At 46.8% G+C, this 26,901-nt stretch overlaps 1 protein-coding gene across 1 annotated transcript; it reads left to right on the top strand.

The window, feature by feature from the left end:
* The first annotated feature begins 662 nt into the window (after window positions 1-662).
* On the top strand, window positions 663-26,579 carry RGS9 (regulator of G protein signaling 9). The gene is made up of 17 exons (XM_072351764.1): window positions 663-866; window positions 5,740-5,836; window positions 8,211-8,261; window positions 8,430-8,536; window positions 9,058-9,109; window positions 10,136-10,194; window positions 10,586-10,662; window positions 11,814-11,895; window positions 12,367-12,429; window positions 18,096-18,125; window positions 18,786-18,847; window positions 20,516-20,629; window positions 21,486-21,601; window positions 22,043-22,130; window positions 22,479-22,617; window positions 23,223-23,308; window positions 23,994-26,579. The coding sequence occupies exons 1-17, from the start codon at window positions 804-806 to the stop codon at window positions 24,163-24,165; spliced, it is 1,458 nt and encodes a 485-aa protein (XP_072207865.1). The 5' UTR covers window positions 663-803; the 3' UTR covers window positions 24,166-26,579.
* The last annotated feature ends 322 nt before the right edge of the window (window positions 26,580-26,901 follow it).

Below are 26,901 nucleotides of genomic sequence, written 5' to 3'. Positions count from 1 at the left end.
AATTGCACAACTTCAAAACAGATGTGTTGCATGTGAACGTGCAGGGTATAAATGCACCTGTATGATCTTCATGTGTGTCTGTGGGGTGTACGAGAACACTGGCCATGCTGGGTGGGTGAGTGAGGACCTCCTCTCCTCCTGGCTGTGTTGTCTGGCCAAACCTTGGCAGCAGGACTAAATCCCACCATTCTCTGAAAGAGACCAGAGACACAAAACTCTTGGTTTCCAGTGCTACCAGTCAAGCTCTGTTCCCCAAACCCAAACATGAGCCAGCTCTGTCGTGAGGAAGCACCCTGCAACCCTGTGCTGTTCCTCTGGTCACCCTTAGTCATCATTTCCCCCCATGACAAATGCTGAGTTCCCAAAAGCACCCAGCTTGCTGACAGGCGGGTGGTGCTGCAGCTGCCCAAAGCCTGCTTGCCTCTCGCGTTGCTCCATGACAGCGGACCAGCGGACTCCTCTCCAGGAGCGAGCAGCGTTGCGGGGGGCTGTGCCAGCTGCTGCCTGCTCCTCACACACACACACCAGCAGCACACTTAACGAGCACAGCTTCCTCTGTGCAGCATCCCCCATCAGCAGGCCGTGCTCCCTGCAGCTCCCACCGTCTCAGTAGCGCCCCGAGGCGGGCGCCGTGCTTCCCACGCCTGCATCTAAAGAAGCGTGGATTGGCTGCGGCGCACAGCGGCGGCGCCACCCTCGGCGAGGACAAGGAGCTGGTGGCCGGGGGCTGTAACCAGGTGCGCTGTTGGAGCTGCCGATCCCGCTCGTTCGCCCGCCGCTCTTTCCGCTCCATCGGCAGCACCATGACCGTCGCACGGCTGGACCAGGGGCAGCGCTACCGCCCGCGGATGGCCTTCCTGAAAAAGGTGAGGGCTGAGCAGCTCCGGGTGACGGGTAGCGCCGATCTGGGCTTCAGCACCGGGGGCACAAGATCGTTACTCGGGATGATAGTGCCGTGCGATGCGGTGCTCCGGGTAGGAGTCCCCTTGTCTGTATCATCCTGCTGGGATCTCCTCACCAGAGCCCCCCGGGAGTGTGTTGCCTGGCTGTGCCGTGTGGCCACGTGGAGCCCCCCCCGGCAGCGGTGGCTGAGGTCACGGGGAGAAAGCTGTCATTTTTAAAGTGATTTATGTTGTTATTATTATTATTAGCTGAATTATAGAGATGTTTTCCTTCCCTCTCTTATCTTTTCCCCCAAATCCTTAAAACTCATCCATTTCCTAGGGGAAAACTCATCTTCAACACCGGGCTGCCCCGTTCTGCTCCATGCCATGGCCGGGGCTGCCCACCTACCCACCCACCCGCTATCTGCTTTATGAGCATGTGTCACGGCCAGCTCTTGCTTCCTGCCTCTTTCCACGTTTTCAGAGATGAGCGTATTTGTGACCACAAACAGTTGAAAGAGTGGGAAGATGCGTGCCTACGCTTTTGGATGTGATGCGTAATGTTGTAAAGTATTCAGTGTTGTTTTTTTTTCTTTTCCCTGTAGCATTCATTCAGAAGTGTAACTGGGTTTTAGCGCAACCAAGAGCTGCAGAGATTTTAAAAAGCAGGGTGTTAAGCTAGCTTTCCTTCCACCCACCCACCTCTCCTGCCTGTGGCTTATCTTGCTGAGCGGAATTAGCTGAGTTTCCAGTGACAAGCACAGCCAGCCAGTTGCTATTCGAGTCAGCTCTCCTGCAACGCCTACGATCTATAGAGACACAAAGGGTCCGGGGGTACAAGTGAGGAAATCAGAGGCTATTCAGTGCTCAGGTGTGAGTCTGGCTGTGCTTTTCACAAGGAAGGAAGCAGGAATGATACCTTTCTCGATACTGTGTCTTTCAAGATACACTTGGCAGGGAAGCCCTGCGGTGGAAATACATGGGGCCATTCTGCACTAAGTAATACTTCGGTGGGGTTTCATGCAGAGGTGTAGAGGAGAGGCTGCATGCTTTGTGAAAACAGCCTCCCACAGCTGTGCTTCAGCTGCTCGGCGGGTGTTAGTGGTCTTTGCAAAGTGCTCTGAGCTCCTCGGGTGGGAAGGTCTTTTAAAATACAGCACTGCTTATGGAGCACGTACAGTTCACTTTGCAAGAAGCAGGGGGGCTGAGTAGCTACAGTGCTTTGGGAGTATGAGACCTGCTGGCGCTGTAAAAGGGCACTCATGGATGGTCAATGAACAGGCCTTGGCTCTTGGCTTTGCTTTCCTTCCTCTGCTTTTACAGTCCTTGGGGAAGCCATGGACAGAGCCTCAGCTGTTACACTGCAGTGTGTACAGCCCACATCCCCTGAAATACTGAGTCCTTCAGTGTTGTCGGGGGGAGCTGAAGATGCTCGGCATGCATCCAGTGAACACTTCGCAGGCTTAGAGCCTCAAGGAGCTAAAATCGTAGGGAGAAGCTTTGTTAATTGCTTAAGCCTGTGCTTAGGCTTTGCCATGGGCTGACATGTCTGCTGTAGCCGTGGGTCTGTGCCAGCAGCGTGGTTTCCTGCAGTGCCATGAGGCTGCTGGTCCTGCTGTGTCCACGCAGCTGCAACTTGTCTCCATGTGTTGGTTCTCCAGCAGGCAGCTTCTGATTGATCCAGGGAGGAGAAGGGCTTCCTTCAGGAAATTAGGTTGAATGTTATGTTTTTTTCCTAATCTGCGTTGGCAGGAAGACTTTCTTGCCTGTGTTCTATTAGAACAGGGAAAAAGCCTCCAGAATGCATGTTTCAGCTACGTGTGCTTCAGCTCAGATGTTGTGAATGTTTGGTAGTCTGAACCAGAGCAAGCTCTCAGTGGCTGCTACCCCAGCAGTGAGGATCTGGCCTCACAGGGTGGCAGGCAGCAAGGCAAGCAGCAGCATGGGGCTGTGCTCCCAGCACCTGGTGGGCTCTGTGTTTTCCTCTGCTGTGCTACATGAGCTGCATCATGACTCATACCTCGTGGGCTGGGCTGATGGATGCTGCTTGCCTTTTTCACTGCCTCTTCCTTATTCAGCTCCTTGATGTCCAGAGACAGACCAGATCCACAGCATTGTTAGGGCTCCCCAGCCCAGCTCCATCTTGGCTTGAATTCTCCCATCTGAGACTATTCAGCAGTTGCTTCTTGTCTGTCTGTTTTTAAAGATGCTGGAATTGTGTTGTGGTTGAAGTGGGCTTCTCTGTAGGCTCCTGCTCTCCATGTAAATGGGGTACAGAACATTGCCAGAGCTGAGCTGTCAGCCTCTTGGCTTCTTTAATGCCATGTGTTTTGTCCAGTGGATGTGAGGCAGCCTGAGCGCACAGGCAGGGCAAAGGGAAGGTGATTCCCTTCCTCGTTCCCTGCGCTGTTCTCCTTGGTACAAGAAGTTCATCACCAAGGCATCTCAGAAGGTTAGGGCCCTTCCCATCCAAAAGTGGAAATACCAGTGCTGTTTGTGTGAAATGCTGTGAGCATTCCTGGTGAGAAGCAGCATGTGCTGCTAGGCAGGGCAGTCTTTTGGTTTGGTTTTGTTTCCTTGTGAGTTTAATTTGGAATAGGGATGGTGATCCAGTGAGAAAAGACAATGTATGGCACAAGAGCCAGCTGCAGTCCGTTTTCCCCATCTGTGGATTTACTTCTCTTTGATGCTGGATTGTTTTGCTGTGGTGGGGTGGAAAAATCCTCCTCCTCCTCTCAGCCTTGGTTAAGGAAAAGCAGGGACTTCTAGCTGGTTAACAAATGACTCATGCAGGACTGTTAACTGCAGACCTAGAAAGCTGGTTGAGTTAATCTTTTGAGCCCAGAGTAGCAGTGAAATACTGTGTTTCTACCTGCGGAGTCAGAGTGGGGAGGGATGATCTTTACTAGGCAGTGAGTGGGACTAGAACTGCGCATTCCCGATGGAGAAGGCAGCAGATGTTTAACTATAGCACCAGGAGTGGGCACCCTGCACGAAGCTGGAGCCTGTTGGGAACATGTGTCTGACATTGTGAATGGAAATGCCCGTGCCTGGTATGAGGGGGCTGAGCTCCTCCCTTGGCGTTTCTCACCCCATAGCCTGGATCCGTTAGCAGTTTTCCTGCTGATATTTACCTCTCTGCACATCTCCACCCGTCATCAAAGGCAGGAAGTGGCTTCTAGCTGTACAAAACTGAAGCCAGATAATGTTTCTCTGGCTGAAAGTGTGACAAAATGTGTGAAAGCCCTTAGCAAAGCAAGCAAATGTTCTTGTTATATTTTAAGCAGCCCTTCTGGCCTCCCACTGGCTGGCTGGTGCTGAGAGCAACTCCTGCCTCCAGCAACCTGCCATAAAGCAGAGTGTTCCCTTGGGAGGGGAGGAACAGGCAGGCAGAGTATTGATCAGCAGAGTGCCTGGTTTGCAGGCAGAGCAGCAGGCACCCCCCCTGCAGCAGCTCCTCTTGCTTGTTTCTTTTTAATATATGTTATTTTTCCATCGATAAGAGGGAACCTGGCACAGAATGAATGTGACGACAGTCAGGAGCTCTTTGCTCATTAGCGAAAGAGAACATGCTGTGCTGGGAAGTGTGTGGGGGCTTCCAGGCCAGTTCCACACTCTTGGCTGCTAAAGATCTGTCTGGAACCCACTGAGGAGGGGAGGGCAGCCCTGAGGTGCTCTAGCCATGCAGACTGGGACAGAGCATGCTGTGCTGTACTGCTTTGCTTGCAGGCAACAAGTGCAGCAGTCCAGTTGTGATGGGCACTCCTGTATCTGAATCCCAGTGTCCTTTGGGGTGAGGAAATACTGGGTCTGGCAGAGATGGTGCTGTTGCTGCAGCAGGCAGAGTGCTGAATATGGTCATTCTGTGTGTCCTTCAGCCCTATCTCTGGTGTTGCAGCCCAGGAAACCTAGGGTTCAGTTAAAACATCACCCAAAAAAAATCACATTTCATTGTTTTGGGTCTGGTTTTGCTGTCTTAAAGTATTTATGTAAGTATTTACATACAAGTATTAGTGTGAATTTTTTCCAGATTTCTCTGTTTTAGTATTAATTTGACACTGGCTTAAAGAACAGCTGAAAATACACTTTTACTGTTAAACCCAGATTGCATTCTGTCACTATGGGCTTAAATCCTCACTGAACTTGGCAAGACTCGGGGCCAAAGTCACTGTGTTGCCTGTGAAAACAATGCCATTCATTGTGCATAAGTGTCATCAAGTCACACTTGTTAAATCCACAAATCTTAGTTAAAAAGCTACAGCTTCTCCTGAAATGGATGTGCAGAGAGACCAAATTGGTCTTGTTGGACCAATTCTGATTTAATATCTCTGGAAGCAGAAGCAAACATCAGAGCATCACTCACAGTGCCAGAGCTCTCTCAGCCCTCAGCTGAGCATCACATGGAACAAGGAGGTGAGCTTGTGCCAGGCCCACCCATCCTGAGCACAAGTGGGATGCTTGTGCTTTTGGGATGCTGTTATCAGGAAGTCAAGTGTCAGAGAAGGATAACGCCTTTCCCACGTGTAAATGCTGGTCCCTGTTGTAACTGATTCTTTGCCTGCTTCAGAGGCTTGGTTCTAACATGGCTGTGCTTCCTCAAAGGATGAGCTCTTCTCATCTCCCTGGTGTTTGCACTTCTTGCTCAGCCCTGGAGCAAAGCAGTGTGCTTTTCCTGCTGCTCTCCTGAAGTCCTGTCTGGTTATTATCTGCAGACCAGAAACAGAACCTTTGCTGTTTGGTTGCCAGCCAAAATACTGCCTCTTTTTTTTTTTCCCCTTGGTAAATGATACAGTGTCTGTGAGTCTGTGCACAGCTGGGGGTTTGTGCAATAAAAGCAACTTTCCACGCTTTGCAGATTGAAGCACTTATCATGGAGATGCAGAATCCAGACACGGGCATCAAGACACAGACTCAGAGGGTGATGATCACAAACATCCCACATGCTGTGGCAGGTAAGAACTCCAAGGGAAGAGTTGTGGCCAAGTTCAGCAAAGCTGTGTGAAGACCCCCTGTCCATCTCCAGGTTGTTGCTGCGTGGATGCCTGGTAAGGCTGTGGATGCCCCATCTCTGGAGGTGTTTCAGGCCAGGTTGGATGGAGCCCTGGGATATCCGACCTAGCACTTGATCCAGCGATTGGCTTGTGGTGGGTGATTGGAACTTGATGATCCTTGAGGTCTCTTCCAACCCAAGCTATTCTACAACAGAGCCCGTGTTCCTGATAAACATTTGCTGCTTGTCCTTTGAGACATGCCTGCCCCCTTTATCTCATTCTCACTTGTCTCGATTTATTCCTAGCTCTTGGAATTAGAGACAAGGATTTCTAATTGTGCACTTACAGCTCTCTCGTGTGAGTTCCACTCAACTTGCTGTGCTTTTTCTTGGAGTAGAGGTGAAAAGGTGCTCTGGGCTCCAGACCCGTTGTATTCCTGGTGTTGCTGGATCATAAAGAAGGATAAATATTAGAACTTGATTCCACTCTGCCTCTGTAATCACAATGACATCAGAAATGAACAACAAACTATTAGTCGTGCTTTAAATGTTTTCTGACAGTAATTGTTTTTCTTCAACCTGCAGGAAAAGAATAAAATATTCAGCCTACTTCTCTACCTCTAAATGACAGCTTTGCCTCCTTCAAGGAGGCTGGAGGAGAAGCAGACGCATAGCTGGGCTGTGATGTGTCAAGCCTAGTATTACAGGCAGCTCTTTTCACAGCCCTTCTTTATGACTGCTCACTCCTTGCACAGGGCAGCAGGATGCACTATCAGTAGCAATGCTTGCCTGTTCTCCAAGCCTCCACAGCAGCACTTGTGAGGGATCCTCCACTATAAATATTCACACACACTTGTACCAGTATTTTCTCCTGCTTCGTTTTTTCCTGCAGCTCTTTGAAATTCAGAACCAAACTCCTGCTGAGACCCGTGAGCTTGCTCTGGGCAACTTGGGAAAAAGTTTAGCCCAAACAAATTAATTCATCCTGGCTGTATTTGTGAAGCCCTGCAGGCTCTGCATATTGCTTGCCCCCTTTTTCCTTCAATGCAGAAGCAGAGACATGCAGATTAAACCATTTGCCCATGGCTCCAGTCAGAGTCAGTGCAAGGAGATGTCTAAAGCTTGTTCTGAGGAGCACCCTCAGTAGTTATGGCACATTCTTCTCCTGCCTTAAATAACTGCTATGAGTGAAATTTGATGGACTGTTTTGCATCTGCAAAAGATCTGTCCTGGCCTCTGCTAGCTCTTATTGAATGTTAAGGCAGTGCTGTAGAAAAGTTGCCCCATTGATGTAGACGTTGTGCCAACTAGTCTAAGTGCACCGGGAGTGAGTGCTTCTCCTGATGTCTGCCCAAAAGAAAATACTACTTCCTAACAGTCTGTGGCTAGATAATGTGGAGGGAAGATGCCCGTAGGTGCTTGTTGTCTTTGTGTTCTGTCTGCTTTATTCTGGTTCCTTAACCAGAATTGTTACGAGTTTCCTCCTGCATAAGTCATATACTGTCATCAGATTCTGATGGGCATGTGAGTTACAGTTGTGTGGCAGTCATCACTCTGTAAACTGTGACATTTTTAGGGCTGCAAAAATTGCATGCATACCGATTGGTTTGAGAAGTTAATTAATTTTTAACGATGGAATGGGGAAGACAGTGGAACAAATCAATCTGTGGACACACATTCACTGCAGAGAACTTTGCTGTTTGCGTGCAGGAAGTGAATTAGGTAAATTCTTTATCAGTAAAATGGCTTACATGAGAAAAGGCAAAGAAACCTCCATGTTAAATGTGTACCTGTGGGAGATAATGCAGAGAGAGCTGTCTAAAAATGATTGATGAGATAATCTTTTAATTTCTTCTATTTCAGGAAGCAGGCTGTAGGATAAGAGCTCTGAGCCCTTATTAGAAAGTTAAGTCATTGCTGCAATGTCAAGAAAGGTTAGCATCACAACCTACAATGCTAGGGGACCATGGGGAGAAGAGATCAATAGCTGATTGGGGTTGAGTGCATTTCTGCCTGGCCCTATTGAAGCAGAAGGAGGTTTGTGTAATCTGCCTCCCAGAATGTGAAAATAAAACCTGCTGCCTTGTGCTCCCACTCCCAAAGACCGGCTCCTGCTTGGTCAGAAGAAAGCTATAATGACAGCATGGCCAGAGAGTTGCTGGTTGTTCATTTTATGTGTGCTCTTAAATGTGTCGTGCAAGAGACATTTGCAAGGAGGAATCTGCAGTTGCTGAGCTCCCAGGCTGTGTTAGGGGTGAGGACTGGAAAGCTGTCATTTTGGCCCACAAATTGTACGCTTCTGGTTTCAAGTGCCCAATATTTTCTTTGCTTTGCAGGTAATGATATATTTCAGTGGATTCTCCAGCGTTTGCAGATCACTAATGAAGGTGGGTAGAAATGTAAGGTTATGATGCCTTTTCAGATTAGAGTTATAAGACTTGAAGATTTGTCTGAGATCTTCCTAGATGAATTCTTCCTTCTTGAGTAGCAGCTCACTTCTAATTTCCAGTGCAGTGTTCCCATGCAATCAAAACTTCTACCTTCCCTATTTTCAGAGGCGTTGCACTTGGGGGACCTGTTTGTCAAATATGGCTACATCTACCCTCTTCAGGAGCCAAAGAATCTCACCCTCAGGACAGATGGCATCCTGTACAGGTTTCAGGTAAGTTGCACTTTGTCTAGTGCCACCGGGAGGGAGTTCCACACAAGTTTTGAATACAGGCACCTAGGGCAGTTCCCCAGGAGCTGAAACCATGAGTCCCTGCTGTGCAGCCATGCTGATCAACCAGTGTATAGGAGGAAAAAGGGATGCACGGAGCAGCTAGAGGCCGGATCACCCAGTCAGATGTCATATCAGGGCACAGATTACAGGCAAACTGTGGTACTCCCTTTAACTTAAAAGTTACTGCTCCAGCTCAACTTAAAAATAGCTGCGAGTTCTTCCAGGGAAAGGCTGGACACACTTGACTGTAGAGCAGAAGTGGATTTGAAATTGTCAGTCTGATGACTTCAATTCTCACGCTGTAGCTGGTCTGCACCACTGTGCATGCCAACATGCAGCTAAGGAGCTGAGGTTCTGGGTATGGAAAAGCTGTTCTCTCCTTCCAGAGTGGGCAATGCTTCGTGCTACTTGGCATGAGTTCATGGCTGTTCTTCACTAACAAAAAGCTTGTTTTCCTGCAGACCCCGTATTTCTGGCCTGCACAAAGCTGGCCTGCTGATGACACCGACTATGGTAAGTGATAGCTTTGTATTTAGGAGAGGTAATTCTGATCCAGGTGTTTGTGTACACAGTCCTGCATTGTGCTTGCTCTTCGTCTTTTCATGCTGTGTTTCCACATGGTATGACCAGCTCTTGTGTTCTCTTTTATATTATCTTGTGAATGACTGTGAGTAATGCTGAACTGAGGGAATGCTCTGGATGCATGCACCTTGTGTGCCTTTGATATAAGGGTTTATCCTTCTCTTATGTTCCAACCAGAGACGTAGGACTGGAAAGCATCTAAAATACTCTGCTGTGTTGGGAAGACTTTAAACATGAGGTTAGGTTTCCCTGAGTAGTTAAGTATATCCCTGGATCTGAGCTTCAAACTATCTTCTGTAGGTTTGGATCAAGCCCTGCATTCAGAGATGATTCTTTCTTCGCATAATGCACACTGACTGCCAATATCTCCTGACACCTCTTCCCTTCAATCTTTTGCTGCCATCGTAATGCTTTTTTACCGTAGGGCTGGTCATGAAACTTGGGCTGATCAGCTTAATTACTCCTTTAGGCTGTGCCGTTCACAGATGGGTTTGTTTATACCAGGGTTGTCCTCTGTGGTTTTTATCTACTTTATGCTGTAGATCTGAAAAAGAGCACATTCTACACTGGAATGTTTCTAATAGAAGCTGAAACAGAACATTGGCCTGCATTTGGAAAACGTGGAGGACGAACTCTAACAGCCTCAGTATCTTAAAGATTTGGCTCAGCAAACTTTGGCCCGTGAAATCATGGCTGAGTTCCCAAAGGAGGAGCAGCTGCTGGTGGAAGCCACTTGTGCATGGCTGCTTCCACCCATGCAATGCCTTGTGTGGCACTGATGGCAAAGCAAAGCACAAAGTTTGTTTCTCTTCAGTGAGCTTTTGTGAGCTTGGAGCTCATGCTCAGAAGGATACTGTAATGAAGATTCCTGTATTTGCAGTGTAGGCATTTTATTAATTATTCTTGGAGTTGTTTGCCTAAATAGAGCTGACTGCTTATTTGTTTCTCCCTCCACAGCTATTTACCTAGCAAAGAAGAACATTAAGAGGAAAGGGATTTTAGAAGAATATGAAAAGGTGAGGAGCTACTGTACTTGTTCCATGGCAAACCCCTCATTTGCTAGAGCTTTAGCCCTCTGTTGCTATGAATGAAGTGTAGCAAAAAGTCACCTCATTGCAATGAGGTGTTACTCCAGTGGTATCAAAAGCCAAAACCGTGGAAGTGAAAAATCGGCTGGTGCAGAAAAATACTCTGAAGTCAATGATAATTTTAGCAGGAATAATTGCTCTCCTTGCTGTGGTATTTTTTAAACTGTTGCAATTCATATAATTACATTCAGAACAATCCAGATTTCTTGGCTCAGTCAGCAGCCTGGCCGAGCTGAGCTATAGAGAGTCAAGAAAACCCTAACATGGGAGTGCCTTGTCCAGAATATTCACACTAACTGCCTTTTTATTTTTATTCCAGGAACATTACGACATGCTCAATAAAAAAATAAACTACAAGTGGGATTTTGTTATTATGCAGGCCAAAGAGCAGTATAAGTGAGTTGACTTGCGTTCTGTTATTCGCATCAGAGGAGAGGGGATGAGAAAGCAGAGCTTCACTGTCCTGCTATGCAGTTAAATTACAGTTTAGAGCATAAGCTGCAGGTTTAAAATAACTTGCAAGTACCCCTCGAAATTGTGAAACAAACCTGCCTTTCATATCAGATTGCAGGTTTTTCCATTTGATGTGGAAACTTTGTTCGATTTGCACTTCACGAGTGAAGGATTGCAACTGTTTTCAAAGGAGTGGAGGTCTGCTTGCAACGTCTCACTCTCTCCTTCTGTATCTGTGTTTCTTTCCCTGCCTGGGCTTTGACCACCAGTGATGTGAAATTGGTGGTTTGTCAGGGTGAGAGCAGGGGTGGGTGACTCAAGGGCAAGCCTCTTTCCGAGTGGCTTTTGCATACGGTTGGTGCACTACAGGAGGCTCAGGTTTTGCACCTGATGAGATTTTCCTGCAGAAGCTGAGGCCTGATGCTGCAGCATGCAAGCCCTCATGACCTGTAGCTCCTTCTAGCTCAAGCATCAGAGATGTCCATGTGTAGTTATGGGTCAGCTTACTGGATGTAGGAAAAATTACTTGGTTCAAACCCAAACCATGCTAGTCCCTCTTCTATTTAATTATGGAGATGATTGAAATGTAGTGCCTGGGAACACTGGTGCTGTTTCCATGTTGTTTCTGTGAGAAATGCTGAACTGAGGGATGGCTCAGAATGTGTATGGGCAGTACCTCTGCATAGGGACCCTTATGTACTGCCGGGTGATGTCTGAGATGGCTAAACATCAGTCAAGACTGACTGCAAGTAGTGGGTTGTTAGCACGAGACTCCCTGAAAGGGCTGTCTGTCTACTCAAAAGAGGATGTGTCTGTTCCCAGCTGAGCTCAGGAAGAAGATGATTTCTCAAAAGCTAAAAGCAGGGAGGAGTAGCAATCACGTGTGACCATGTGAACCGTGTGACCTACAACCCAGAATTAACTGGGATAAGATGTGGTCTGGAGCCTGCATCAGAACATTGGGCAGGCAGACTGGAACCCAGTGGGTGGGGAGGCTGGTGATGTGTCCCCTTTGTCACCCTACTGGTTTTTTAAAGAGAAGAAATAATGTTTTCTTCTGGTAGAGTGAAATCCTGTTCTTCTTGGCTTTGTAGGGCAGGAAAGGAGCGGAAGAAGGCGGACAGGTATGCTCTGGATTGCCAGGAGAGAGCCTACTGGCTTGTGAACCGAACTCCTGTAAGTTGAAGATATCAGCATGTGGCTTTTGTGTCTTACAAAGGTCCTCCTTTAGAGCCCCTGATAAGTCCTTCCCCTGCTGGGGATCAGCTGTGGGCATGAGTCTGGGTTTGCATCCCATTACTTCACCACAGGGAACACTTGAGAAAGCTGAAAAGGGGCCTCGGGGTTGGGGAATCAAGGGAGGGAGGTTCAGCTGCAGCACCTGTGTAGAAAGGGGAGCGTTCCCAGGGAGTGTTGTGCACGACAATGCCAGGCCAAGCTGTTCTGCTCACAGCCTGACAGGGCTGTGCTGAGATGTGCTCCCTGCCCTCCAGTCAAAAGCATTCATTTCATGCATTGGGTAAGGTCACAGTGGAGAGCAATGAGTGACAGCCCTCAGGCTTTGGGAATCTCCTCATCCATTAGTGTGTCCAACGGACTTTAAAACAAGTGAGCAGCAAAGCTTTTGATGTTTCCTGTTCATAACAGCCCGGCATGCTGGATGTCCTAGAATATGGAATAGACCGTGTAACGGATCCCAGTGAAGATAAGGTAAACCAGGTGAGGAAACACTTTTTCACATCTGTTGAATCTGTTTGGGAGGAACCAGGCGGTGTTGCTGGCATTGTGGTTCTTTTGGAGAATGCAAGCAGAGCAAGTCAGCTCAGCCATGACAGCCAAGCAGGCCAGAAGCTGAGGCTGTCTCATTGCCCGCAGGGTGTGGAGCCCTCAAAATAGGCTTTGGCAGCTTCTTTTGGCTTTGTTAAAAAAGTACTTTGTCAACTTTCTTGCCACATCAGTCAGTGCGAGCGTGTAGCTATGGGAGATGCTTTCTCTGCAGGTGAAGCTGGATGAAGGAATCTTCTACCTGCAAATGCTTGTAGCTGCCTTGTTATTAGCGCTGAATGAGCTCAGTATGGGCTTGAGCAGTAAGAAGAATCAGAGGATAGATCCAGTTTTAAAATATTTAATAACAGAATACATCCAGAAAAGTAATACGTGGTGAAAAGCAAAGTTGGTGTGAAGGACGGAGGCACAAACTGTTCTCTAAGAATGTATATTGTGGTGCTACACCATAAACAGAATTAATGAACTGAGACTGGAGGCTGTAACTGGGAGGGACTGGTTTAGAGTTCACAGTAAGATGAAAGCAGTGGATGAGGAGCCTGTCTTCTCTTCCATCAGCCCTTTAAAAGGAGCCTGCGTTTGTGCACTTAATGGTGTTCATTTGAAAGAGAAGTCAAAGTGTGTCTCAGCAATTAAATGCAAATGTTACTGCAATTGAACTCACTGTATTCCCACAGCTTCTCATTTTTGTAACAGCATTAAACATCCCAACAGCCAGAAGCAGGATAATTGCTTTGGCCAACTGTGTTCTGTTACCATAGATACTGAAAAGGAGCAAAATGTAGGTTTGGGGTTGATTTTTTTTTTTTTCATGCCATAACTAGCAGCTGCTGAGAGCAGGAGAGGAGCAAAGAGAGAGAGAAAGGGAAAAGAGGAGAAAGCCAACATCTCGCCCACAGTTTTACAGCTGACATGGAAGGAGATTTTCAGTTTGCAAACAGTCAGAAAGCCTGTAGCTATTTGCCAGTTGTTTGGTAACACAGAAGTGAACTGAAGGATCCCGTTTCAGCTCACACCCTGGGCACCGGAGGAAGGGGCAGTTCCCCATCTCATAAGGGACTGAGGGTTACTGGGGGCCTGAGCCAAAGGACACCAACTCTGGGGTGATTCACTGCCTTTTTGTTTTAAACTTATCTCGGAGCTGCCTGGAGCCTGAGCTGGAGAGGAAAAGTTGTTCTTGTTCTTCTTTTTGGTTTTGAAAGAGCAATTGGCAGAACACGATTCAGCCAAAAGCTGTCATACATCCCTCATTGGACTTGTAGCTTTTTTTCTTCAAGCACCTGTGGTTCAACAGCCTTTGAACAGAAAGGATGGCCCAAGGTCTGTGAGTGAAGAGCTGGGCTGTGCTTTGTTGGACATGCCTTAGCTAAAGGCAGCATGGGTTATATTCATTGATGTATTCTGTGAGCCCAACCCTTCTGGCTCTGACAGAGGTGAAAGAATGGAAGCAGAAAGTGCACAAATCCAGCACCCATTTAATTGATTTGTTGCTCTGTTCCCGCTCAGTCCGGTTTGGCAATACTGGCCAATTAGTTTACTTTTCTCTTGACAGCTGAGTAATTCAGCTGATAATTCATTTCCAACATCAGAATGACTTCTTTGAAGCTGATGTTGGTACACACATCTTTTTTTTCAATTGCCTCAGACTCTCTGGTGGGTGGCTCCCTCTCTAATTGATAAACAGGTGCTCAGCCAAACGTTGCACAGTTTTGAAGGGGACTTTTATCACTGACTCGTGGGCACACTGTTGCAGTGAGTTGGGAGCTGTAGTTGGTCGGGGTGTAAGGCAGTAGTAGCTGTCCATTGATCAGCTAATTAAGGGCTGCTTTAGCCTTTTGTTACCCAGGTCTCAGGCTCATGATCAAGCATTGCTGCTTAGTGAGTTACCAAGCAACTGCAGAGCCCACTGTCTCCTCTGTAGATACTGCTTCTGCATTCTTCTGGATGCAGAAAGCCTTTCTAAATGATGCATAGGCTGGCCGGAATCATCATGCTAGATTTGGGGACTTGTGAATGAAATACTCTTCAGTTGCATGCAGCAAATGAGCTACATGCAACAGTCTGTTGCAGTCTTCTTTACAACAAATTGTTGCAGGACTTTAATTTTTTTAAGCCTCTGTCAGTTTGGCTGCCTGATAAACACACAACTTCCTCTGCAACCCTCGTTCTTCTTGAAACAACAGGATCAGAAGCAAATAAACAAGATAGAGGAAACCCAGCTATTGAAGGAAACCAGACATCTGGACAGTTAAAAATCTATTTCCAGCTGTGGGGGTGGAAACATCAACACAGCGGAGATGCATGTTTAGATAGTCTTATATTAGACGCAGATAGAATTGGTCTCTGGAGTGCACTGTCATGGTGTTTATCTGTATGGTGGAGGGAGGGCAATACCAGCATTCAGGAGAGGCAAACTGCAAGGCAGTTTTGCAGTGACCAGGTCTGAAATGAACTCTGGATAACCATGGTCTGTGTTTGTTCTTTGCTCCAAGCTCTGTCTGGGCATATGCACAAAAGCTGTTGTCCAGCTGTTCCTGGCCTTTGTAGACACTGGATAGTGGCCAGACAGGCAAAAACGCAGTCACCATTAGCTTCCACAGTGTGGTCAGAAAGACCCACACTGGGAGCAGAGGAGGTCTATCCAGTTGAAAAAAAAAGCTGGAGAAATCCCAGCTCTTGTAGGAGCTTTTGGCTTCAGCCACATGGATCAGCTCTGGGCTCAGAGCCTGGGCTGGCTCCCAGCTCTGCCTCAGTGGCTGCTTTGCAGCAAGGGGTGACAAGGCCATACAGGGGTTAGGATGCTGCTGTGCCTCTTAGGGAGGAGCTTGTGTGGCACTCAACCTGAGACAGACTGAGGTTTATCACTAATTGCCATTTTGATTTGAAGCCTGAAGGGCTGGGGAGCTTATCCACAGTAATTGTGATAAGTCACTCATTAAGAGCATTGCAAAATTAATCTCATTAAAAGAAATGACTCTTTTGTTCCAAATGTGATTTCCAGTCAAATGATGGAGGGTGGGTGGGTGCTATGGGGCACTTTGGCAGCTGGAGGTCAGGATGGAGAAACTGGTGATCACTGGCAGTGTTCTAAAGGACACAGAATATTCAGGGTTTCTTATAACAACGAAGCTAAAAACACCGGTGATAGGAGAAAGAATGGGATATTTGGGAAGAAGGGAAATGAAATGGTGTGCAGCTCTGGGACGAAACAGCTGAGATCCTTCCCAGTTGCAGAGCTGGAAAGGGCTGAGCACAGCCAGCAGTTGTAGCCCTTAGTGGGGTGGGCTGATGGATGCTGTACTCAGTGCTGGGCTCATTTGATTCCTCTCCAGTTCAGTGTTGGCCTTCTTGTGCCATAGCCCCTTTTCTATGCAATCCCTTCCCCGCCTTGGGGTACCCCACCAGTGCTCCTAAGCTTCCCAGGACCTGTGCAGAGGGCTGATCTACCTGCTCAGGCTGTGACAGGTGGATTCCCTGGGGTTTTCAAAGTAATTTGTTTGCAGATGTGGCATAGGCTTTGATTTTTATTTGCATACACAAATGACTTCTCTGCAGTAATGACACTTTAATTGCTCTATTTTTGCTCCGTGTAACATTCAACTTACCAAGTTCTTCTTCTCTTTCCCAGCAGCTGTTTGTCTTGTGTGTGTGTGGTGTGCTGCCTGCCTCGCTAAGATCCCTCTAGAAGACTAATACAACTTTACCACATGAGCTGCCTTCAAGCTGTTATGCCAGCATCCACCTTCTCTTCACCCCACTGCACTGCACCTGGTCAAGGAACCCACCTGACAAAACAGAAGAAGACATGAGAGGCCTTTTAAAATCATCTAGGAATTTTAAATGGTTGATTTTCCCTAAGTAAAAGCCCTGGGCACTCTTCAGTTTCATCAAATGGAACGGTTCAGCTGGCACACTGTAAATCTAATAGGGCCTGATTTGTATCTCAGGTTCCCCAAGGAGATAGCGAGCTCCTATTGTGCAGGAATTAGGAGGCCTGAAACAAACAGAGTTCTGTGATGAGGGCATTTCTAGGTCAGTAAATGAAGCCTATATTTCTACTATGTGTATGGAACAGTGTTAACATTGAAAAAAAGAGGAAGCAGTGATGCCTGCATGAAAGTTTGTCTGGCATCAGGAGTATGGCCAAGAGCCAGGAAGGGTGAAAACTGATATTAAGGTCTTATCATTTTGTTATTCATAAGATGTCCCAGGAACCTTCTCATGAGCAATGGAAGCTGCACAACCCTGTGGCCAATGATCCTATTGTCCAGCAGCTTTGTACTCCTACTGGCATCCCTTAACCCCTCATGTGCAGTTCCTCGTGTGCAGCCAGCAGGGCATCTCTGCTGGTGCAACTAGTGTTTGCTGTCCTGCTTGTCCCAGCTGAGATTATGCAGTCATTCAGTCATGCAGTCATTCAGAGCTGGTCACGGTATTTCCAGTAACAAAAGCTTCCTCCCATTGCAATGCCAACACAGTGAGGATTCCTGTTAGTACTACACCAGCCAGGCTAGGTTTGTGTTAGGATCAGAGGGGATGGCTCTGTGGTAGTGGCTGATCTGCTGCATATCTTGTTCCTGCTACTGAGATGGTGAGTGTGCCCTCTCAAAAACAACCAGTTTACAGCAAAATGTGCATGTTTTTCTTCCAGTTATAGAAGTTTCTCCCTCCTGAGCAGGGCTGCTGATCATGGTTAAAATGCAAAATCAGATCTGTATCAGTGTCTCCATTACAGTCCCCTTCAAACAGGGGCGGCACTTTGCAGGTTCTTTAGTGAGAAGAGAAGCAGGCTGCCTGTGTTGTTTGGCAGCAGATGTTCTGTTCCTCGTGGCTGACAGACACTGTGCTTCCACAAGGCACTCTGCAGGCCACTGTCTGCTGCAGGGTTAATTAGATAGGATAATTCTGGTCTGCAGATTATCTGCATGGCTCTTGTTAGCTAGAACAGGAAACGCAGAACTGAAAGCCTGCAGAAGCCTTTAAAGGCTTGCTGGGAGCATCTCTGATTTAGGCTGTCTTTTCCTTTCCTTCTTCAAGCTTACTTCACACAAAGTAACTGTGCTTCAAAGAAAGATGTGTGCATAAACACCCTGCAGTTAATTTCTTGCCTTCAATTGCTTGCTCATTTGTGGATGACATGTAACATAGTCTGAGATACTCAAATCACAACGTAAGCACCCTTTGCACAGCAGATACAGCTTCTGAGGCTTTTAATTGTGGTGTTTATATTTTGCAATGTGTTGGTTCCTGTCTCCTTTACCTAATATTGAATGATCTAATCTGTGTCTCGTAAACGAATCTATTTTAGCTCCATTAGAATACCTCTTTAATTGAAGGCATACAGGCAGGCTGTGATGGAAGAAGCAGTGCTAACAGTAAATACAGCTAATGGAACGATTTACGGTGTGTGGATGCTCTTAGCTTTGATGATACCCTGATTAGCTGAGCTGCTATGTTTGATTTTACTTGTAATGAGAATTAATTGGAGAGCACTGCACGACAGCAGCAGTGCAATGATGTTTTCGTGTCTCAAAGAGGATGAGTGAAAGCACCCACCCCAATTCCTTTATTTTTGTTTCTTTATTTTACAGAAAAAAACAATGGATGCTTATAGGAGAGAGGTAACTGGTCATTCCTTGATTACTGCTTGTTCCAACATGTATGTATTACTTTTATCACTGTTACTCGAGGGATCAGAGCCCCCCTGTGCAGGGGATAATCTGTTCTAAGGACACTTTGGTTTGGCTGGCAGTGTCTGTGCTCCACAGAGCTTTTGGTCAGTGTGTTCTCAGCACATTTCCTCCCACTGCAGCGGCTGGGCAGCAGCTCTCATAGTGACATGAAGAAGCACTGAAGGCTCAACAAGAGCAGATAGCAGGGCTAAAATCCAACAGATCAAAATTAGTGGTGGGGAAATCACAGGAGATGCATCCAATGGCGCCAGTGGAGAGACAGCCAAGGATCAATGATAATTACATGCTAAATCATCCGGAGCATTTCTAGGTGCTGAGAATGGTAGCTACTATGCAGTTCTTTTATAGCATGGAGTGTGTGTTTTCATTACTTTCACACTGAAAAATGCTCTTCTGGTATTTTCAGTGAGCTCAATGAAAATAGCCATTTTTCCCTGACAGTTTAGGGATGTTGTGATTCCTTGGACATCCAATAAATTGCTGGGAAGAAGAGCTCCTTGTTGTAGGTACTACTTCTCTCCTTCCTAGGAGAGGGCTTGTCTGCATATCTCATTTCTCCTAACCGTGGGCATGTCTGATCCCTTTCAGATTATGTACTATCAGCAGGCCATCATGAAGTCCAGAGTGAAATCTTCTGTCTCCCTTGGAGGGTAAGTCCTGGTTTCCTTCTGTCCACACATTAATTAGTCTTTGCTGCTCATCTCTGAGTGAGATGATGAAGCTGTCTGTTCTTGCAGCTGGTGATTCAGTCTTGGGAGTGGCTGTGGTGGCAGCACAGCCTGTTGTTTGTATGTTGATGGCTGGGCTGTGTGCTCCTGTGCCGTGTTACATACCTGTCAGTGCTACCCAGCAGTTCCTCTCAAATCCAAGATAAACGTGGAGCTTGGGCCTGTTCCCTCATAGAAAGACAGACATGGATGAATGAATTAGGATGATGAATATAGTCATACCATCTTCACAGCTTGCAAGGCACAAGCAGTTTTGATCCTTTGTCTGTCATTTACACCCAGCTCACGTAAAACTCTCTTTGTCTCGGTTATCTGAACTGTGGGATGGAACTGGGAGCACCTGTCTATCATCCAGGAATTTGGGGTACTTAAAGTTACACATTAGCACTAGTCTTATAAAGAATTATGCCCAATACATGGAGCACAAAACACTTGGGAAAGCTGGATCTCCATCTTCAGCTGTGGAATTGGCTCCAAATCAAATTATTGTTGATGAGGATAAGATCAGTAACTAGATAGCGTGCGTGCATCAGAGCACCACATTGATTTAGGAGGAGCTGCAAAGCATTAATCATTAAAAGAACAGAATGATGTTACCTGAGTTGACAGGTTTAGATTTGCAGCTTAATTAGAATGCATGGACTGGAGAGAATTATGCAGGTGCTGAATGCCTTGGCATTTCCAGTGAAAAGATAGGATCAAGCACTTCTGTGCCAAACCTGTGCTATACTTTGTGCAGAAGCATTATATAATCACCGGATCTATGCCAGGGTGCCTGTTAGCAACAGGCCCTTGGACAGTGCACTCCCTGCTTTGAGCACATAAAAGCAGTTTGGCCTGGAGGGAATTTTAAACAGAGAAACCAGATGATTTCGTTCAAGAATGAAAAAGGGAGGAGAGAATTAAAATTCCAGGACATTAGTGAAATTGGTTGTAATTACAAGTCTCACTGACTTAGAAGGTAGAAGTGTTTGTCTGGTTCCTGCTAGGATAGGGAGATTTTTGTGTTGTGCTGAGCCCTCGCCCTCATACATGGGAATGGGCTTTATAGTATGTGAGTGGAGAGGGAAGTCAGGATGTGCCTTGAGCTCTGCCTTATCTCTTCCAGAGCTTGTTGGGATCTCTTACATCTTGTGGGGAGGCTGCAGAGGATCCAATCTGAGCAAATGCAATGGTTGCTTTCCTTTTCTCTGCAGTGTGTGGCACAAAACAGCATGGGGGCAGGCATTTCTCTATCTGACCTATTGGCTGCAGAAGGAGACAGCAGTCTTTTGGGGGCTTAGTCCCACTTCCTTGAAGTGAGAGGGCAAAAAGGAGGTGATGAAGGAGCCTTGGATATCCCAGAACTTGACCTTACAAAATCAGTGCTTTGAAAGATGCTTGGGACATTTCTGTTTGGGAAGTGCAGAAGATTAACTGTGCTACTGAATCGGTTTTTGTATGTAGGCAGGGGCCACATTGCAGATCTCCATGGTAAGGCAGCATCTCTGAGCATACCCATAGTCTGTGCAGCCATTCATTTGGTTGTAATGGGCCTGGCTGCAATTCTGTTGTGAGTTACGATTTTAATTTTGTTCAATTAACTTGCAGGCTTGTGAAGTACTCTGAGCAGTTTCTCTCCAATGATCCTATCTTGTCTGGATGCCTCCCTAGCAACCCCTGGATAACAGATGACCCTGATTTCTGGGATCTCAACGCAAAGCTGTATGTAGTGTTTTTTTTTGCCAGCTTGTGGTTTACACTGACCTTTATGCTGGTTGAAATCAGAAAGGGGAACCACTGATCTCATCATGATATTCAGTCCGTGATCATGAGCAGGGCAACAATTCCCCTTCTGACATGGCTAAAATAAGTGTCTGTGGGGAATACTTGCTTAACACCATGGAAATTCCTAAAATGTTGGGAGTATGCACTTAGAAGCTGCTCAATTGGCCTAATACTCCCTTGGATGACTTCAGTTTTACTAGCACAAAGGTAGAATATGACTAGTTATGCTCAGGTATAGCACTTGATTTAGTATTAACCTTGCTAATATAGCCCCTGCCAATGGTTTAGCAATTCAGAGTTCAACTATTTGGCTTCTTAGTTGGGAGTTTGGACTGGGGACATGTACTGATGGTCCGTCCCTTCTCTGAGGTCTCCCTCGGTTCCTATTCAGATAGTATTTGCTAATTGTGTGTTGTTAATACAATAATTTGGGGTTGAAGCATGCAGCTTCTCATTTGAGACCAGCAATCCTGTTATAGTGACAATATCCCATTAAGACAGCCCCAGAGGATACCTTCACAGAGTGAAAGCTTTGGGCAACAGTGATATCCTCCTTCAGGATGGGCCAGCGTTGTGAAAGCAGAATAAGTCCAAGATAAACTCTCATCCCATTGTGTACCAAGTTGTTTCATTACTGCTTCCTTAGCGGGGCTGACTTAAGGAGCTCATTACAGCATTCTGGAAAACAGAAAGCACTAAGTCTCCTGACATCCCAACATTTTGGTTTGAATTAATCAGTCATTTAGACAGACCTCATGAAACTGGCAGTACTGTTTGTATTCAACCTCTGCAGAGTGGAAATCCCCACCAGAATGCGCGTGGAGCGATGGGCTTTTAATTTCAGCGAGCTGATCCGAGACCCGAAAGGTCGGCAGAACTTCCAGCTCTTCCTGAAGAAGGAGTTCAGTGGTGCGTCCCTTGTCTCTCTTTCTCAGTGCCTGGGGCGCACAGCAGGATGCTGCTCAGCTGAGCCGGGGCACCGGGAGAAATCCGTGCCTTTGCAATAGATGCCGTGAGTTCTAACAGAGAGAAAAGTCCCGAAGCAGAGCGACTGTGCAGCCAGTGCATGCAATACCACCTAGTGGCAAAGGACATGCAATACAGCTGCACACGGGGCACTCGTGTGAGGGGACTGTTCCCAGACTAGCTGGAGATGGTTGAATTTGCATGCTCTTGCAGTGGGAAGCCATTTCCTCCTTCAGTCTCCAGGAGATTTTTAGGGTGGCTGTAAGAACTAGAGAGACTCTGAACTGGGGTTCTGTTGTATTGAACCAAACAAATTCAGTTTAGGAGTTAATAAATGAGATTTTCTTGGTCTCGTTCTGTACTCACCGAATCCTTGTTGTGCAGGAGAGAACCTGAGTTTCTGGGAAGCCTGTGAGGATCTCAAATATGGTGACCAGTCCAAGGTCAAAGAAAAAGCAGAAGAAATTTACAAGTGAGTGATGATTTTACATTCTTACACTCCCTACATGAGTCCCGTATTCTCCCTCCACCCGTTGTCATTACCCAAGCAGTTTATTCATGTCATAGGGTTGCTACAGAGTGAGTAGAGAGACCCTTTTTGCTTCCAGAGGGCTGAAATTTGGTTTATATTGTGTGTTACATTGCAAGAGGAAGTGGCTGAATGTCACAGCTCACTTTGCTGGAGAGAAGATTAATTGCTGGAGGTCATTTACAGCAAATTGTAGTGGGAAGTTGGAGGGACTTTTCCTTTCATCCACAGACAGAGGAATCTCCGGGAATTCACTTGTTAATGATACCATTGATCCACCTCTCCTTGTAGGCTCTTCCTTGCTCCAGGAGCTAGGCGCTGGATTAACATCGATGGCACAACAATGGGCATCACTGTCAAAGGCCTCAAGCACCCTCATCGCTATGTTTTAGACGCTGCTCAGACCCACATTTACATGCTGATGAAAAAGGTTTGTTATTTGTTTCCAAGCCTCGGGGGGATTCCAGGTCTCGGGGGCCTTTCCATGTCTTTGACTGTTACCAGCTGTCACTTTCGAGTGGCCTCTGTTTGAAAATCCCTCAGATTTGCTGACTTAAGCAAGCACTGGGTCAGGTCTTTGTATTTTGCTGCTGCTTTTTTCCCCCGGGGTGGCCGAGGTTAGGTGTCTGCTAGAAGTCCTGCTTTCTAAATATCCCCTTGCTCAAATTGTGCTCAGCCAGGAGGAGTGCTGTCGGCCAAATCAGCAGCTATTGCAAATGGACAACGAAAGCAAAAGTTGATTTTAAGCCAGTTGCTGAAAGGTTTGGCTTCTGAAACACGAGTTCTTCACCCTGCAGTGACTGTAGGACACCTGGATTGTGCCTGGGAAGTGTTACTAGGAGATGAAAATTAATGGGAATTTTACAAGATGAAAAGCTCTTGGTTTAAGTATCTACATTTGCCTGAAAAAGCGAAGTCACTTGGGCTGCTGGGTGAGGCTTTCCAGTTCCCAGCCTCCTTGGCTCCCGAGCAGATATATTTGGTGGTGATTTTAATAAGCCCATAACTACCAGCTTCCCCTTTTTCTCCTACTAGGACTCCTATGGCCGCTATTTAAAGTCTCCAGTATACAAGGAAATGCTGGCCAAGGCTGTTGTGCCACAAGAAACTGTCAAAAAAAGGCAAGTGAAACTAAGCACAGTTGTGGGTTTTTGCTTTTCTTATCAGAAGGGTTGAAAAAGGCTGGGTTACAGCAAAATTACTGTCATTTAGATATTTGCTTAATTAAATATCCTTTTTCACTAAGAAGATGCCTTTCTTTGAGATTCATTATGCTGCTTATTTGTGAGCCCTTTGGAAATGCTTCATGTGCAGTCAGAATCTGCTTGATGATAACTCAGCTGCTTTGCCTGTTGGGTCTTTTCAGCAATGCTGTGATTGTTGCATTAATCGTGGCATTTTTCTTGGAAGGAGGGAGGGCATGAGAACTCTCAGCCACGAAACACTGGCTGCCACAGGAGATGCAGAGCTGCTGCAGGATCCTCCATGGATTCTGCTCTGTTCTGCCTGGACAAAACTGTTTACACCCTACACAGTGAAGGTGAAAGGTGTTTTATCTGTGGGTGATACAAGGTAGACAGCCTGAGAACAGGAAGGCTTGGAATGGCTCCTTCCAAACCGAGGTGAGAGTTGCACAGCAAATGTAGGCAACTTGAACTGCAGTAGCTTCTCAAAACAAGACGTGCACCGTCAGAGCCAGACTGGGTGATGTGTTCTTTTCTCTGTTCCTCTTCCACTCGTCAGCCTAGCAAACAAAAAGAGGAATAATGGACTTTCACACTTTTGTTTCTTTCTCTTCCTGCACAGTTCCAATTTCCCATTCGGACGCCGTCATCTCCGCTCCAGCCCCAGCCCCATCATCCTGAGGCAGCAGGAGGAAGAAGCCAAAGCCAAAGAAGCTGCTGCCACTGTGGACATCACACAGGTCATGAGCAAGCTGGATCGGAGGAGCCAGCTCAAGCAGGAACCTCCCAAGTAGGCTCTGAGCCCTGCAGGGCACAGTGCAGGGAAAAGACAAGCTGAGGCCAGTGTTGAGCTTCGTCTCCCCTTCCTGAAGGTGTCAGTGCTGCTTTAGGTTTCCCAGGCCAGCTCTGCCAGCAGCCTGCTTCCTGCATGTTGCCATGGCTTCTGCAGCATCAGATGTCACTTCCCAGGCACATCAGGCATGGGATTGCTACTGGAGCCAGGCTGCTGGCTGTGCTGGACACACAGCATGGGGCCAGAATCCCTCTGTGCACACCATGATGGGGTGGATACCTTCTGGCTGCCTCTCCCTGTCTTCTGCTCCTCCAGCAGCTGGAATGGCACAAGGAAAAGTGAAGCTGTGCTGTCCCAGTCCTTTGGGTTCATACTGACCTTCCTTGGAGCAGCAGTTGAGGACTCTCCAGGAAGCAGAGCAAGGCACCCCACCTCAGAATGTGCCCATGCTGGTGTCCATCCTCTCAGCAGGATATGCACCCTCCTGTGGCGTGCATCCACTGGGAGGAGCAGTCACATAAATTCTCCATCTGCTCTAAGGCACTTCAAGTCTCCTGCACCTCCAAATCAGTGCAAAGGAGCTGCAGGCAGAAGAAGGGAACAGACTTCTTGTGAGAACAATACAAGGAGTGTTTCTGAAGGTTTGGGTGTCCCCTTGAATTTTAATGACCATCTCAAGTCCCCCTGGCACACTGGAGATGAGTGGAAAGCTCTGCTCTCTCCCCATTACCCTACACACAGTGAGCTAGGTGTGCAGGCTTAGAGCTGTCTCTCACAGGAGCTTGCAGGAGTGCTTGAGAGATGCTGCCATATCTTTGTGTTGCTTTTATCAAGTCATTTCTGCCTCTTGTCTTGTCTTTTTCCTGCTATTCTATTTTCTGTGTAATAAAAAATAAAGAAATAACAGGAGGTAGTTCCAGTTGTCACTGGTATGTAGCCCAGAGGCAAAGAAGAGTCAGGGCAGAGGTGTTAAGAGTTGATTTCAAGTTTAAGTAGTGTTTGGGGTTTTTTTTGTTGTTGTTTTATTCTTTTTCTCCATTTCTTCTGTCTCTTTTGCTCCTTAGAATAGGAAACCTAAACAACTATGTTAGCATTAAAGAGCTTGGGGAGATTCCCAGCCTGTCTGGACCAGGCTGATGATTATCAGAACTGGGAAGATTCCTGCAAAGCTCAGTACAGACTGTGGGGTGGGGGTGGGGGAGGCAGAAAATCTTGTTTGTTAGAAGCTGGGGGAAGCAGAGGAACTGGATGGGAAGGACTGAAGTACGGGAAACCTCTTAACTCCTCTGTATTGTTCATCTGTTTTTACTGCTGGAATGAAACTGCAGAAAAACGAAGGTAGAGAAACCTGGTGTGAGTGGGATCTGCGTATAGACCAGCCTGTCACAGCCGGGCCTTAGGCCCAAGCAGCTTTGAATAGAATTCTTGCTTCCCCTGAGCGTATTATCAGGTGCAGAATCAGGGCTATGTGATCTGATCTGGTGTCCCTGCAGAACCAGCCTCCTTCGTTTTGCAGCTGAGCTATGGAGATTTTCAATGACCCCTGTTAACCTAATGGTGATACGACCTTTTTAGAGGAACTGAAATCAAGTTGCATGAGTCTTTTGCTCTGATGTCAAGGCCTGCTTGCTAAATCTCTGTTCACGTTCCCAAAGGAATCAATGGTCAATTTTGCAATACCATAAGGAGGAGCAGACTCAGATGTGAATGCTTAAAACCACAAGGCTTGTTTACACGAGGTACTGAGAACCATCAGCTTACCTTGACAAGAGAGCACTGAAAAGCCTGGCAGGGTTGGTTTAAAGCTGTTTGGATGTGATGAGCTCTGCGCTCTTCAGAGCTTGTGTAACATGGAGCACTGAACGTGTTGGGATTGCCAGTAGTAGTAACATATGGAAGATCAAGTCAGGATATAAATAATAAATAACAAATCTGTGTGTTCCAGTCAGTCCCTCTGATTCCGCTTCTGTTTTGTTTGCAGCTGTGCTTTTTATGTTACTTCTATCCATTCCTTTCTCTGATTTTATTTTAACATCTCAGCTTTACCTTTGCTGTTCTACTGGCTTAATGGGTTAATGCTGCCAGTTGGGTTAATGCTGCTCTGGAGTCTCCATGCTGGTGAAACTCCAGTCCTGCACTTGCAGGCAGAAGCTGACTCTGTTCTGCTTATAGGCTGAGTAAGCTGGTATGATGCAGTGTGCCACTCCTTGGTCCCTTGCTGCTCAGTCCCTAAAGAGGAAGGTTGCTTGGTACAAAGTGTGACCGTGGTACAAAGTGTGACCGTGGTACAAACTGAACTTCACTTTATGTCAGCCAAGAAATTGTTTGTTTCCATTGCAAGTCAGAGCAGGAGGTTGTTTGTTTCTTGGACGTCTCTTTCATGCATTCATCTAATAAAAATAAACGTAGAAAATGAAAAAAAAAACACCAAACCAAAAACCTGTTCATCCTTCTCTGTCGTGTCTCTGTGTGTTTATCCTTCTCTGCCATCTCTTTGCCATGCATGCATTGTCTGTATGTACTTCTGCTCTCAGTACTTCAGTTTGAAGCCTTGAGCTGCATTTCATCCTGCTGGCAGCGAGGCCTTGGGAGCTGGGTGGGGGACCCTGGCTTGCAGCATGTACTCTATGGATGAACGTCTCCCCTACTCATCCAAAGGGCTTTGGTAACTGAGCCTGAGCCATTGCAGCCCCAGCTGGAGACATGGGGCTTCAGTCTGAGACTTAACACTGCCTCA

This window comes from Excalfactoria chinensis, chromosome 17 (genome assembly GCF_039878825.1).
Source record: "Excalfactoria chinensis isolate bCotChi1 chromosome 17, bCotChi1.hap2, whole genome shotgun sequence".
Lineage (NCBI taxonomy): Eukaryota > Metazoa > Chordata > Aves > Galliformes > Phasianidae > Excalfactoria > Excalfactoria chinensis.
The sequence above is the reverse complement of the archived record's forward strand: the minus strand, read 5'-3'. Positions and strand labels throughout refer to the sequence as shown.

Excerpts from the sequence above, each read along its gene's own strand:
- RGS9 (XM_072351764.1), top strand. The coding sequence starts at position 804 with ATGACCGTCGCACGGCTGGACCAGGGGCAGCGCTACCGCCCGCGGATG. Across the intron at positions 10,195-10,585 it reads TTTTAGAAGAATATGAAAAG|GAACATTACGACATGCTCAA; the intron begins GTGAGGAGCTAC and ends TTTTTATTCCAG. Across the intron at positions 23,309-23,993 it reads CAAGAAACTGTCAAAAAAAG|TTCCAATTTCCCATTCGGAC; the intron begins GCAAGTGAAACT and ends CTTCCTGCACAG.